The sequence below is a fragment of the Anarhichas minor genome, unplaced genomic scaffold (assembly GCF_050575085.1).
Source record: "Anarhichas minor isolate MPS153535 unplaced genomic scaffold, ASM5057508v1 ptg000017l, whole genome shotgun sequence".
In the NCBI taxonomy this organism is placed as follows: Eukaryota; Metazoa; Chordata; class Actinopteri; order Perciformes; family Anarhichadidae; genus Anarhichas; species Anarhichas minor.
In genome coordinates this window covers 7,438,663-7,454,441 of record NW_027466463.1, presented here as the reverse complement: position 1 = coordinate 7,454,441, position 15,779 = coordinate 7,438,663, and the positions used below count along the sequence as shown (strand labels likewise).

At 43.7% G+C, this 15,779-nt stretch overlaps 2 protein-coding genes and 1 long non-coding RNA gene across 4 annotated transcripts in view; 1 reads left to right on the top strand and 2 right to left on the bottom strand.

Annotated features, from left to right (window-relative positions):
• The first annotated feature begins 444 nt into the window (after positions 1-444).
• Positions 445-15,149, top strand: LOC142951561 (uncharacterized). The gene is made up of 2 exons (XR_012954581.1): positions 445-2,873; positions 3,094-15,149. It is a non-coding gene; the product is annotated as an uncharacterized LOC142951561 (long non-coding RNA).
• LOC142951559 (dexamethasone-induced Ras-related protein 1-like) lies at positions 813-2,475 on the bottom strand. Its single transcript, XM_076093185.1, has 2 exons — positions 2,079-2,475; positions 813-1,883 (listed from the first exon to the last, which is right to left on the bottom strand). Exons 1-2 carry the CDS (start codon positions 2,347-2,349, stop codon positions 1,354-1,356), a joined length of 801 nt encoding a protein of 266 aa, XP_075949300.1. The 5' UTR covers positions 2,350-2,475; the 3' UTR covers positions 813-1,353.
• The window catches only part of pemt (phosphatidylethanolamine N-methyltransferase), a 42,478-nt gene continuing 34,487 nt past the window's right edge, over positions 7,789-15,779 (bottom strand). For both annotated transcript variants that reach the window (XM_076093186.1, XM_076093188.1), the window contains exons 6-7: positions 11,034-11,108; positions 7,789-9,140 (exon numbers count right to left, since the gene is read on the bottom strand). In XM_076093186.1, the coding sequence (XP_075949301.1) occupies positions 9,086-9,140; positions 11,034-11,108 (130 nt within the window). In that variant the 3' untranslated portion in view covers positions 7,789-9,085. The remainder of the gene's footprint in view (positions 9,141-11,033; positions 11,109-15,779) is intronic.

Sequence of the window (15,779 nt, the reverse complement as noted above, 5' to 3'; positions counted from 1 at the left end):
GCTGCTTCTATGACTGTGTTTAAGTATCTCATAATTATGACTTTCTATCTCATCATTTTGACTTTCTATCTCAGAATTATGACTTTCCTTCTCAGAATTTCTATGTAGAACACTTCTATGTAGAATCTACTGTTGACCTGCTGTCTCCCCCTAAAGATCCCCTGCCCCCCCCCCTAAAAAAAAAGACAAACATGGGTGTAAGGGTTAAAGAGGCATAATCTGCCAATCCTGCTACACCTCAACACATATGTTGTCATATTATTTTAAACGTGTGCACATATGAATATTTACACATATTCAGAATCTATAGCTACTTTTTGTGCTCAAGGGCACTTTTGCAGTCATTTTGATGGACAGGTCCACTTCATTCATGTGAATTCATAAAGGCTTAACATGTGGGTTGTTCTACAGATCACTGATCATGGTTTCATGTTATGATTTCAAACAACCACGAAAGGCCTGCTTTCTCAGAACAATTGAGCCGGTTTCTCTGTGCTGTATTTTCTGTCTCTTTATGTGAATATTTTTCAGCTTTTCTGATCTCGTAATATTTTGCAATATGGCTGCACATTTGAGATATCTGCACCAGTTTTATAGCATCGATACACACGTTTCTGGATGCTAAGAGATGTCCATTATTTGGCCCAAATGATGCTGGTTCTGCAGAAGTGCACGATGCAGGGTGCCTAAGGGGTTAAAACAGGGCAGCAGTGTCTGTGTGTTCACTGCATGTGGGTTGTGGGTTGTGTGAGAAATAGTCAACAGTAGAACATGAAGTCAAGAGAGAAGAAATGAGAAACAATGGAAAAAAATATGTTTTAGTTCATTTTTTTATTATATCAAAATTTCTTGACATGAACAATAAATATACATTCACAATAAAAAAAAAAAAACACTTTAGATTGCAACGAAACATTCAAGTGTATTAGCCATTATAAAATAGATGAGATGTAAAAAAAAATCTTCCCCCCAAACATTGCACCTCCGGAGCAAAGAGTCTCTTTTCTCTCCCCTCTGGCATCTGTAAAAGGCATGAAGTCAACTAAAGACATGTTACGCATGGATGTGCATCGGTGTGCACAAGGCATGAAGCCACTCCACGCGCTGGGCTCCGACTGACGGAATAAGCAAACATTCTCAAATGTCTTTTTCTTTTAGCAGTTCAAGTTTGTCCAGTCAAGTGTCCTCGGAGACGGCGCCGCGCCAGAGCGCGCGGCGCGCAGCGGCGGCGGACCTTGCGTCTCCACACCTCCCGTGTCAGTCTGAGCGCAGCCGGCCGCACAGGTCGCCTCTCAAGCTGCCTACATCTTTACTTCCAAAGATTTGCGTTGAGTTTGTGCTCCGCTGCTCTGCTTAGCTGATCACACATCTATCTTTGTCTTTGCCCTGGCCGCCTCCTATGGCCTTCTCCTTGATGTACATGAGGTCGCTGTGCACGCTGGGTCTCCGTGCGCACGGAGTGACCATACCGAACGCTTCCCCAATGTCCTTCATCTTCTTGTTTTTCATAGACTTTCTCTGCAGCATGTCGCAGTACTGCACGGAGACCTTGCGGTGCAGGTCGGGGCTCATCTCGTGAGGCAGCTTGGCCAAGGTAAACAGAGTCTGAAACATCTTATCCACGTTCTCGTTGCGCTTGGCGGAGATCTCATAGTACGCGCACTTCTCGTCCCCGGCCACCAGCTGATCGATCTCCTCCTGCTGCACCTCCCGGTAAAACTCTCGGTCGCACTTGTTGCCGCAGATGACCAGAGGCACGTCGATGTTCTCTTTGATCTTGTTTTTAAGGCACGACTTGGTCTCGAAGATCTGCCGCTTGAGCCGCTGCACCTCCTGGAAGGAGTCCCGGTTGTCCAGGCTGAAGACAAGGATGAACACGTCACCTGGAGGGGGGGGGGGGAGAGAGAAGGAAGGTTTGGTTAACTTGGTCTGCTTTTGATATATACAAAGTGTTCTAAACACAATCTGCGCTGCATCCGTGCGCTCAAGGCGCACAGTGCACTTTTGCATTTTCTTTCTGATTCTCTACAACTATTATTCTTGCAAAAAAACATGAAGCAACAAATGTGGATAAGTACCTGTCAGTATGGATAGTCTCCTCATGGCGGGGAAAGGGTGGTTCCCCGATGTATCCAGTATGTCCAGCTGGTAGACGTCTCCCTTGATGCTGTACAGTTTTCTGTGAAAGTCCTCGATGGTCGGCGTGTACTGCTCGTCGAACCTCCCGTTCAGGAATCGGGACACGATGGCCGTCTTGCCAACTTTGGTGGATCCCAAAATCACCATCCTGTAGCAGTTCTTTGCTGGGATGTCGTAATCGCTCTCGGAGGGTGACATCTTCTTAATCATGATTATATCTTAGAGCGAGGAACTCTTTCTCTCTGGGCTGTGTGCGTAAAAGACGGAAGAGCAGCCTTTATTGGTCAGCGGAGAAGCTCTCGGTTGCTCTGCTGTGGAGTTTCTGTGTGCAATCCGGACTGGAGCCGCGTATTTAAGCGCGCGGCGGAGCGCTCCTCCTCCTCCTCCTTCCCCAGCGTCACAGCTCATCGAGCAGGAACTCGGGGCCTGATTTGAGCGCTGGGAAAAGCGGACCAATCGCTCACTGGTGCGTCAGTTTGTCCATTTCTTAGGAAGAAAAAACGGGAGCGCTGAGAAAGCAGTGACCAGCAGACCATCCAACAACACATTGGGTAACATTGAGGCGATGGGACAGGGCGGCTGGTGCCGTGTGTGAAAGCAAAGTTCTAACTTCCACGGAGCTGTCAAGTCAATAATTAACGCATCTTCCGGTGTTTAACCCGGTTTGGCACATTGTTGAAAATCAGGTTGAACTCTTGGACATTTCTTCAGAATACAAAACCTCGGCAGAGGAAGTGAGTTCTTCCAGAACGAGCAAATAATGCGAGACAGTCAGTTTTTTTTAAAGTGTGATTATATTTATTCTTATTTGAACACGCAGCATTGAACTCTGTTTTCAGTTATATCCTCACGCTTGCAAAACAATGCAGTGAGTACACCTTTAGGCTCCAGCTGTGTATCCACCGCTGTTGCATACAAAGTCCCATTAATTCACGAATGCATTCACATCCTCAGTTACTGCTGCAGCGGACGTGTCGCCGGGCAGAAGGACAGGAGGCCGCTGCAGCGTTCAGCGGAGCGACTGCGGGCTTGAGATGCTGCAGTTGCCAAAGTGACCCGAAGGGGGCACTCTGGGTACGATTGCAGATGAGGACGGCACGACTTACCTGTCAAAAAAAGACTCTTAGTGGAGTAGCTTTGTGGGTTGGGGTCAGAATATAAGCAGTTTTTTTGTTTTTTTTTCAGTTACAGCTGGCAAATGCCATAAATCATCTATCTGTGATGAATGAATTCAACTGAAAATAAAAAAAGATGTGTGTACTGTATGGAGGTGCTTCAGTAGCCCTTCATAAAGCCCCTTTTTTTAGATGGCAAGAGTACAAATAAGTCTTCCTCTACATTTGTTGTGTTATGGTTCTCCGAGGTAAGACAGCTGGACCACAATTAGTGGGATGGAGGCTCCCCAGGATGATTTCTTTCCTTGGCTATTATGTCTTTCCCAAATCATTTTTTTGGCGTTTTATCATCAATGGCTTGAAAAATAGTGCATACGGCTGCTGTAAATGGGGAAAAAAATCTCACCAAGGGAGAATGCCCCCCATAAAGATTAGGGCTATAGGCCCCGAACAGACAGCAGCATTCTGGAGTGCCAGTGGAAGTGTGGTTGAAGAGGCAGGCGTTAAAAGCTAAATGTGACAAAGTGCAAGGAAAACTGACTCAGTGAATGAATGATGAAACATCACTCAGGCTTTCGCTCCACCGAAGAGATGAAACATGTTGGCAGACAAAAAACAAGACCTTTGTGGAGCGATGGGGGGACTGTAACCTTCCTCATATTAATACATGGGATTACTATAAATGCAATATTTACATCGTGTTTACTCCATCATTGTTGTTGTTTTGTTGTTTGAGGTTTGACTGGCGCTCTTTTAATGATGTCTGCAATAGTTTAATGACACCTGTTACATTACAACATCAAGACAAGTGTCATTTTAAATTTTACATTTTTTTTTTTGTGTGTCAAAGGATCGGCCCTCGAGATCCATGTTCAGATGGTGTGTCTTTATAGCTGTCACTACAGGCTCAGGTGTGGCTCATCAGCTGTTAATCAACATCCTGAAAGACAGAAAACAGGAAACAGACCCCTAGTGGAGGGGTGGGTCACCACACACCTGACTGGACAGCCACCAACTGTTTATCTGGATGAACCAACTCTTCATATTTACATATTAGAAAGGGCATTCAAAGTGTATTCATATTTCTTTTCATGATTATCTGGAAATGTGTTCAGAATTTGTGTTCAATTTGGATGCAAACCTGGCTGGTGCCACTCAAATGTTAACAGCCTGTAAAATGTCTGTTATCAGTTGTTATCACTGCCATTATAAATGCTTCACATTGGGCAAGTTGCAGCTACCCGCACGCTGTGGAACGGTCAAAGTTTTAAACGCGTTGTTAATGGGAGTTGAAAAAAGAATTACTTGGTTAGGTTTAGCAAAAGTTGTTTGGGTTAAAATAAGTGTTTGTTATGTTACTTAGTCACTTAGTCACAGTACTTAAGTATGCTAAAAGACATACATTGCATAAGTTAACTTACATAAGTCAAGTTAAAATGAGATAATGTCACTTATATTGTTTACGTAAGTCAAGGCAACGTGTTGACTTTTGGTTTCAGGATTACAGGACATGAACAGTGGTCACTCAGGTCTCCTGGGTGAAAGTCCTGTGTCTTTTGCCCCTAACATAATTAATAGGGCCACTAGGTTGCTGGCTAACAATTTGGAACCTCCCTGCGGTAATCCAGTTTACCAATAGATGATAACGGCCTACTGAGCCAATTAGGAGGCAGAGAAGGGTCCTATCGTCTCACATGCTCCTGATGAGAACAGCTAACGGCTATTTAATAGGCTGATAACAATCAAAGCAGGGTTAATAAGAGACATCTTACAGTCGTCAGTTTCATTTGTATGAAAGCCAGGCTGAGCCACCATACAGCCTGGACGAGGGAACCTGTGAACCTGTGAGCGCTAAACAAGCCAAGCCATGCTGCATCTAGATAAAGGCTTTCCCCCTCCAGGTTCCCACAGAAGAAAACTCCCCGTGTGACTTCACACTCTGGGGTAATCAAAAAGTGTGTTGTTGTGTCCTCGTCGGATCAGGTCAACAAACTACAGAGCGTGCGTCACAGAGTCAGTGGACGAGGCTGCTCCGCTCAGAGCCTCCGTTAACTCCAGTGTTACCCGAGGCGTCCTGCTAAGATTAACAAGATCTCCACACTGACCCACCATGTCCCATGACCTGGTCACCTGTGTGGATACATTGTTCAATGAGTCGTGACTCTTTCCAGTATGTGCGTGTCTCGGGGGCACCTGCAGAGCAAGAGGAATAATGTGTGTTCTTGTGTGGGGAGAATAGGTTTCCACCAGTGTTTAAACACCCTCCCCCAACCACATTACTGTTGCTGCTCTAGAAACAACATTTAAGTAGCATTCACACTGCCGCTCAGCAACCGCCCTGACAACTGCTCTGCAAGAGCGTTACCCGAAAAAAAGCAAAGCGCTGTAAGCCGTGGCTCCAAGTCGTCAACGACAAGCTTCGGTGAGCGTCACAAGGGTTTCCTGGCGGATGTGCAAGCTAGCTTGGGCACCTGTAAATAATTTCACAAGAAAATAGAGTACTGGTTCTCTCTGAGTAGTTAGCGCTGTGTTGCACAACTCCAGGTGTTCAGACACCAGCATCATCAGAGGCTCCTCCTACGCTCTTCTTGTCCTCTTTCTCCTTCCACCTCCTACACCTTCCGCACTAAATGTCTGCACAACTATCTCAAACACTGTGTACTATAGCATCATTAGATGCAGCGAAGCTTTTTGACCATCTTGGACACCTTTGGAAGTACGAGCCAAATATCATGGTCATGTATTTGACAAATTGTTACACCATTTCCCTTACACGTCTTGCCATTGAGTCAGACCCTGTGTGGGCCTCGTGATGTTCCTTTCTTTGTTGACTTTTGCTTTCTTTCGTCCACACAATGAAACCTTTCCTATGTAAGCAAACATGACCTCACCTTGTACTTTAACTCAACTGAAAAGCATTCACATTCATGCACTTTAGGATTTAATTGTGGGTGATACGTCTGCATGCAGCTTTTGAGCGGACAGGGCAGGGACGTGAGATGAATCAAGTATTCTATGTTGCTCTTTTAAATTCGAGACTTTGCGGTCTTATACCACGACTGAGACATGGGTCTCTGATAGAAGTCGGTCGACAGAAGTGTGTTTCAGGCTCTCTGTGCTGCTCTAGTCTCTGACGCAAGTAGCTACTCGCTGCGACTAAAAGAACAGAGGTGTGTTAGACACCACTTGCTGGAATTGCCGCTCTTCAGGCCAAAATTGAACATGATCGGTGCAGATCAGAGACTAAAAGTAGACTCGCAAAGCGCCATTCACATTGAGGCAGTGTTCAAATGCTTGGCATTTTCTTTAAAATGCCAAGAAAGTGAGGTATTTTGTAGTTATTATTTCTTACTATATACTTCCTATACCCTAGGATGAAAACCGTTTGAATGTCTTTGTTGATATTCTGCACTCTTCATTCATAATCCATGTTTCGCAGTGACCTCTTAATGCCCCCGTCTGTCATGAAGACAGTAGAGTAGTTGCTGTAAGTTCCACTCTATTTTCCTCTTATTTTATCGAGCTCTTTTCTCTTAAAGTGCAGTCACATGAGCTCTCTTCAACCACATTTCCCCACGCTCAGCCAAGGATTAGCAATACAGAAATATTGGGGAGAGTGATCATACATTGGCCAGTGTATAAGAGTGATACAATAATGACAAAAATGTTCTTGAAAACTCCCGAGCATGTAAAGATTGCTCCTTACGTGGAGATTGTTTTGACTGCACAGTCAAAGTTGAACAAGAGTGAATATTGCACTAAACGCATTGAATTTGTCTGCTGCACGGGCTACAATTGAAGTGTATGGGTGAAGGAGCAAATATCGATACAGCCATTGCAACTGTACTGTGAGACTGTACTTAAGCAGAGTGGAACAATACCAAAGACCTGAAATTAAAGGAAAGAATAGCAGAGCCATTTCCTTTGGATTATGACTCAAATTTAGGAATGCAGGCTACTCCGTAAATAGAAAAATAGAAGCAAGTAAGCAGTTACTTGAAGCTATGGTTGGTCCTCCCTCAGAAGCCACTCCCCCCCCCCCAATTTATCATCATGAACATAAACAAAAAAACATGTCTATTGTTAGTACTCACTGCTATCAAGCTAAGAGCTTGTGGAAGACTCTGATGACAGGCAGGTAGCCCGTCCAATCAGTTCATTTGGGTCGAATGAAAGGATTGGACGGCCTTATTACAGTCCTGCGACAGCCAGAGCTACCAGATTTCTGTCTTCTTTTGTTTGTTGTCAAAGCATTTGATTTAATGACTGCGGTCGGGGATGTAAAGAGAATTTCATGTTTTGAAGAAGATTACCAACCAGGGCTTTTATCACAAACCACTCAAATGTGTCATGTATCAGAGGGGCTGCATTAGCACCGAGTGCTGCGATCACGAAGAGAGATACGACTGTCCGATTATCCCTGACTCAATCAAAGAGAAATGAATCATGCACGATGCCCCAACATCTGCCTGAAAGAGGTACATCTGCCAAAACGCCGCCTTAAGTGCATCAATTAGTCGTCGTGAGACACAAATAGAGACCTCAGTCCTTTATTGCATAACAAGTATCCCACATCAACAGGCAGTGTGTGTTGTTCAGTTCGGAATGGTTTGCATAGGTATACAGTATGAAGCCGTTATAGCTCCTCTGACATTTAAAAGGGTTCATTTATCACATTGTACAACAGTTACAAAGAATATGGCAGTGTGGAAGGCTATCTCGGGTTTGTGTCGGTTTGTGTGTAAAATACAAACACACACTTCGTGCCCCACAACTCCTTTTACCAGTTGATCCGGGATGCTGTCACTTCACAGACTTTAAATAAACATGCTCATCATGTCGGGGTTTTACATGACTTATAAAAGAGAATTATTGGGAACGTGTGGCAGTGATAAACGAGTGAAAAAACACGCTAGCTGCTTCCTGGTGTTCTAAGTATTTGCTCATGACTTCCTAATATCTTGTCAAGAATAGCACACGACACATCGCAAATAACACGAGGAATGTTAACAGCACAGACGGCACACTTGTCGAACATGTAATGTTGAACATCAATTGTGACTTCATTTCATTCAGGTGTGTGTGTGTGTGGCGCAGGGTGCCGGTGTTGTGCATGCAGTCCGGTAACAATACCTGACGTGACTCTGTGTGCTCTGTGTATAGCGCCTCAGTGAAGGTGGATAGGTTTGCTATTTCCTGTTGCAGATCTTCTTCGTGATGTCGGCTGCTGTTGGCGGTGGTGCGTGTGTTTTTACTCTACATCCAGCTTTAAAGGAATAATTTGACATCTTTGAAAAAAAAAAAAACCTTATTTGCTTTCTTGCCAAGAGTTAGATGAGAAGATCAACACCGCCGGTTCAAGTAAGACGCTCGAGCCGGGAGGAGGTAAAGTCTGGAAACTATTTCCAGATGGACATCAGTCTATCATTCTGCTAAGCTAAGCTAATCACCGCTATAGTTCTAGCTCCGTACGTACCTCAAAAGCGGTATCAATCTTCTCATGTAATCTTTAACAAGAAATAAATTAAGATTGTTCCTCAGATTATCAAACTATTTCGTTAACGTGCCATCCTCCATGTACGCCATAACCATGTGGTCCAAAACGACATTAGAAAAGCGGCTCAACGTAGCATCCACGTTAATTAGAAGAGCATCAAACCAAATGAGAAATGGAACACTTGTGGCTGCAGTGTGAACGCAGCCTTTGAATCCACAATGGAGGTGGATTAATGATCGACGCTGTTGGCGAGTCCGTCTGTCCTCTTTTCCGTCTGACAGGAAGGGAATCCTCAGCCCAACCAGGAACAGGAAGCGGCCGGGGCGGGATGGGATTATTCATGCTTGCGGTGCTGACCCCTCTCCTGATAGATCAGTTCAGTGAATGGTCTGTAAATACAGCAGAACAAACATGTAATGGGGCAATAAATCAGAGACTTGAACACCGTACCACTCTGTGCCAGGATAGCTTGCGTGTGTGTGTGTGATGAACCGTGAGGGAGCCTGATCGCATGTATGTGGGTGTGGGTGTGAATGATAGGAAGATGCCTTGTGTCTCCACATCTTCCTCCACTCTGCACATGAATGCTCTTGACAGTTTTACGCCACTGAACCCCATAAATCAAACAAACAGCAGTACCAAAGAACAGCAGCTCGGTTCCTTGTGTGCAGTTGAGGGGATTTGGAAAAGAATTGAGAGGAGCACTTGAAGAAGCCATGGATTAGAGCTGTATGTATGTAGCCAGTATGTTTCGGATCCGGTAAATTTGCTCAAGTGGTAATTTGTTTGGAATGACAAGTCATGCTTATTGTTTCATGTAAACAGATTATTTTAGTGCTTTAACACATACTGAATTTGCCATGTCGGAGTCACCTGTGCATTGAACACCGTTATATTTCCCTTCACAGTTATACTGTTACTGTAGGCTAAGTAGGCTTAATGTAGAAATGCTACATCAAAAATGGATTTAAAATACATATTGAATCATACAACGTGGCCAGGACATCCACAAGTGAAAGTCAGATACTGATCTCTGTCGTTTCTTATCACAGCCCAAATATCATCAAAGGCATATTAAGACTCATTTACAGACTTTGTCTTGTTGATGGCAAGAGATTCTAGCATCATCCAGCCTTCAAGTTTACTTCAGGGATTTATTAATAGATGTGAGGGGAATAAAAGTCATTATTTGGTGTCAGCTTTCACCGCTGCGTCTCACTCTGCATCGCAGGGGATTGTGAGCTAGAAAAAGGCTGAGAGCCAGCCATTGTCCGAACTCAATAGACATCGATTTCCATTCGCAGTGTGGTGGCTGCATCGCCGACATTGTCGCCACCCATTTCAGTCACGGCGTGCGGCAATATCCAACCGGTCGCTTCGCTACCCTTGAAGCGTTCAACTAAATGAGAGCATTCAGAGTCTACGCCCGAGGCAGAAGATGAATATAGCATCGTATGAATCTTCTGCCAGGCGCAGTGTGAGGTAATAATATCTGGCACCTGCCTTACCTTCTCTTCACAGGTTTGGGGCTGAATGACACGATCGTGGATCGGCGCTGCCGTAAATTGTTGCAGCGGCACGAACACCTGCGCTCTCATTCACGCTGGGGTTTAATGTGTGACGTTTTTAGAAATGCATGCTTCTGACACTGCCGAGGCCAGCCTCTCTTTTACTTTCTAAGTCTGACGGGACTTTTTCATTTAACCTCTTTGGTTTCATTTAACCTGTTGGGCGAATGAGCTCACCCTGAGACACATCGTAAAATAACCTTCATGGCCCGAACACGAACACACACACACACACACACACACACACACACACACACACACACACACACACACACACACACACACACACACACACACACACACACACACACACACACACACACACACACACACGAACACACACACACACACACACACACACACACACACACACACACACACACACACACACTGAGTGGGTGCACACAGCGGCTGCCCCCATGCCGAGAGCTCATTACTGCATGGGTTTGTCTGTGCGGACCCATGTCCCGAAGTAGGTCGCTCATAACTGTCCTATATGTCTGTGGCTAATCTCGTACTCGCTATGGACGAGGAAGCGGAGGAGGAGGAGGACGTTCTGGACCTAAATGTGCCGAGAGTCTAAATGATCTAAATTGAAAGACATATGCATCTGCGATCATGTCTGATAGTGGGCTGATTTGGTCCAATTTCACGGTGTCTTCGGTGCATATTAGGGTGCATATTCTTATTAGCCAAATGCATTTGAAGACTTACCCCTCAAATCGTATCGCCGCCGTGTAAACCACGGCTACTATGGCAGTCAGGACGAGACCAACAGGACTGGCACCACTGGAGACAGAGAGGGAGAGGGTTAGGAACACACTATGTGATGGAGATGTGAGCCACTTATCAGTGCTCTCCGACTGATGTGAAGTGCTGATGAATACATAGAGAGAGCGACGGAACATAGACAGCACATCTTAAGATTTATTATAAAATCTTTATCGTTGTGGCCACCCAAAAACATTTCCCCCACAATTTCAAAATATACCATATTCAATGATAAATAGAGTAAATTGTGAAGTCAACTTTGTATAAAGAAAACAAGTAATGATAAAAAAACAAACACTTTTTTTAAAAAACAGTTTAAAATCTGTTTTCCTCATGTAGATCATCCTTATGGACAATAATAAACACACTGACCTACATTCACCTGATCAGAATGTGGCACAGTGACTAATTTTGTCACGAAAGAGAAAGAACCCGATACCAATCATACAGGAACACTTTCATTTAGAGCACACAGTATGAGTAATGCGGTGGACATTATTAACAAAAGAAAAAGCACTCTCATGTGGTGCAGAGGAGTGAGTAGCAGAAGGCTGTGATCTCTATTATCGCTAATATCTGTAGACACATAATTATCAACATATACACCATGTGTGCTCCGGTTCAAGTTCTCGTCCTTTTGAAGCTTACCATTTCCAACTTTGATATAAAGGGGAAGAAAGAAAGAAACCTAGTCAATAAAAAAAATCCCACTGTGACTGCCTGCTGAATTTGATTCGCTGATGAGGCTTATTCAACTGTCCACCCTGACCTACATACAGGCAGTGATGGAGGCAACAGCATACAGAGGAAACAAAGTACAGCTCCATTTAGTGCTTTGCTGGACTTTTATTTTACTAATATTTTAAACGGCATCACAACAAATGATGTTCTTCCAACTGTGAATTTCTTCCTATGGTTCAATAACAACTTGTACGCTGAATTTCTAAAAAAAGGACGGCTGCATATGTAACGGTGTGGCACTCAGGAATGAATATATAAAATAGGGTCCACACGCTGTTGCTCTCTTAGGCGACATGTATTAGCACTTACACAAGTGACGTTTCGAGCTAATGCTTTTTGTCCGACTTTGTAATATCAAAAAGGACAAATTTGATGACAAAATCAAAAAAAGTCTTGCAACTCGATGTGGACATAAACAGCAATGACTCGTGTCCTCACTTGGACTTGAGCCTTTTACTTGATGCATATTCCCCCAATTTCAAAGATTAAAAAGTAGGTTATTTTAAAAAAAGGAAGCAAATAATTTCCCTTAATTTCCTGAATAAACTAACTTTAAGGTCATTCCTTCGCAGCAAGTCGACACTTGATCCCCCCGGATCCATTTGACCGTGAGGAACTAACGTACATACAATTGTTCTCTCCCAGGAGGACAACCATAAACCAGGCCAACAAATGTGAAGTGATGAACGGTTCGACACTACCTGCGGTTCCCAAAGATTACCTCTTACAATTCCTTCTGCCTTTTCACCTTTTTGAAGCTCAAAGGAGCCTCAGAAAATAGTATTATATATAATAGTACCCATATAACAAATTACTCATGACGAAACCCAAAAGTGGTCAGATCGTCAGCTGACTTGCTTGTGCCAAATTGGTGCGTAATTCCCATCTATCAGAGAAACACAGCGGTCCCCTGAGCAAGAATTGAACGGCAGTTTTCTCTTTTCTTCTCCTGATTCAATCTAGCCTCGACTTCAACAGCTCCAGGGAAAAGAGGTAAGGGTGACACAAATCTTTTTGTACGTTAGCCCTTTGGTTTCCTCTTTATGCTGTGGATAAGGACATCTTTTTAAAGTCTGACTATTACATGACTCGTTATATGATCTAATGACTTATGGAGAGAACAGCTATTGGTTTCGGTGCAAGTTGACAAGCATCTGAATAAATTAATGCTAATATTAGAATCGTGATGTTATTTTCCATTCTGTGCATCCATCGAGTTCACACGTGCCCGAATCTATGCACATGACTATGCACCGTGTGTGTTTCCATATGTGCCGTCTGTATGAATCAGGCTGCAGATCTCCCGTGCCGGCATGGAAAGCTATGTATTTGGACAAGGACATTGAGCAGATGGGGACCAAAAAAACAAAACAACCAGACAGGATAATAGTCAGTGCTTGTTGACCACTGCACCAAAAGCAAGTTCCCTTCTTGGGCACAAAGTGTGCAAAATCTGATTTTAAAAAGGCAAAAAAAGTAGCCGTAGCAGACCTGAGCACTGAAAACACTTGCATGTACGGGATGCCCACTGGAGGCGAGACCTTCATTATGTGGCCTGCAGGGATATGTAGGTCATGTGCTTTTCTCTGTGGTTGTCTTGAAGGATGACATCAGTAGAGCTGGTTGTTGTTGGATAGTGAAAAACCTGGGAGGAGTTCTTGCCTGAGGATTCAGGGCATAAAATATGAAAATATGAACTATCCAAATTGACGGCCAAAGACACCACTGCATTCCAAGATAATGTCTTAAAGAAGCTCGTTACATCTCACTGTGACCTGCATGAGTTGTACATACGACTTAGCCATTTAATCTCTTAATTACCTTGTATGCCAATATCCACTATAGCAGTCAGGAGTCGACTAATCGGTTGTTTAGGTCTTGATTAGCAATTGTTTCATGCTTCTTCTTCTTTTTTTTTTGCTGAATGACAAGAACCTTATGAGCAGGATTTTAAAGAGTGCTTTTGTGTGATTCTTTGTGGAGAAACTCAGTTTTACAGAAATAGGTTAACTGTGGTGGAAGTATGATTCAGGATGTGTGTTTTAAAATACTGCTTCAACAACAACAACTCTGGATTTAACTGTTGTCACAACCAGAAGGCCTGCGCCACATGACCTGGGCTGAAACGCCACGAACGAATCCAGAGATCTACTGGTGTTATTATCATTCGCTTGTTACAGCGAAAGAAAACACACAACCTGAATCATACTTCCACCACAGGAGCCGCGATCACGGTGTGGCAAATATAGCCATTGTAAGAGCCATTTTGTTGTTTTGTTTTTGTACAACCTCCCACCACATGGGGGCGTAGTGCCCGGTGTAAATCAGTGCACAGGTAATATAATCAGTGGGGTTATTGGACACAGGTTGTTGCTAATAGGTAGAAGCAAACAGTTTTTGACTTATTGTGACCGTTGCTTCCCAATAAAAAAGTCACTACGGTTGCTGAAATGTTTGTTCTGACGCGTGCACATTTAACGAATGTAAATGTTATGATTTATTGGTTTATGGAGAAAATGCATAACTGAAGAGAAAGTGGTGGAACTCTGATTATGTGAGAAATAAAATGCCTATATTGGAAACTGGACTTCGTTATTTATGGCACGCGTCAGAACAAACATTACAGCAACCGTAGTGACTTTTTTATTGGGAAGCAACGGTCACTACAGCCATGAATATATGTTTTGTCCATGAAGCCATGGCGTGAGATGTATTTGACTGGGTTGATGACTGAACTCTATACCTCTGCTGCATTTGCATTCTCCACATGTACACACACACACACACACACACACACACACACACTGTACTGTCAACCTGAGCCGAAAAAGCAACAGCGTGGGTTAGAACAGGGGAGTGGAGCGACGGGATCTCGCCCAGAGCAGCAGAGAGCGCCCTTTTGTAAGCCAGAGCGTCACTATTCACACTATTCACAGGCACAACACATGATAATGGTCTTTAATGTAACTGAAGGGCAGAATTGTACCACGCTGTCAGTCACTCCGGCGATGTAAAGTTTACAAGTGACCTGGAGGGGGTTCCTCAAAGTGTGAGAAAAAGTGCAAGTGGACAGGGGGCAATGGGAATAGATAACTTGCGTGCCACAAGCATTTGCATAATCCTTAAAGGGACAGTTCCCTCCACAATCAAAAATACACATTTGTCCTCTTACCTGTAGTGCTGTTTATCATTCTAGATGTTTTTGTTTTTGGAGATATTGACTGTAGAGGTGTCTGCCTTCTCTACAATATAATGGGACTATGTGATGCTCAAAGCACCATCAAAAAACTGTTAAAAAAAGACATTTGAAAAACTCAACAGCAATGTCTCTCTCCTGAAATAATGACCCGGTTACTCAAGATAATCCACAGACCTTGTCGTGAGCAGTTTCATGTGGGAACTATTTTACATCAACCACAGTTCCACGGTGTAACGGAGGCGTACAGATGTGAAGATGAAGCAGATGTTCCCCGTTTATAGATATTACCGATTAGAATTTAGACAGATGCCTGAATGTTTCAACTCATAGGGAGGAGGGCAGCCAACTGTCATGCTTTCATGACCTTCTTTCTTATAACATACGTACATCTATTTTAATCTGTCAGGAAAATATATATATATTGTCTCACGTTAATCTTTCCACTACCTTTCCTTCGCTCGTTCCCGATCTGTGCCGTTTAAATGCGTTTACCGTGAATGTCAGCATATAGGTGCACTAAAGTGTAAGTGTCTGCTGAGTTGACCACGGAGATCTGAGTGTCTGCTGACTTTACCGCAGCGATGTCCAGTAGTCTCCATTCCTCCACCGCTGCCAGTGAGCAACGGACTTTCAAAATAAAAAAATGCGTTAACGCGCTATAAAATAATTGTCGGCGTTAAGTAATGAATGCGTTAACGCGATAATAACGCGTTAACTTGCCCAGCACTAATATATATATATGTTCCCTT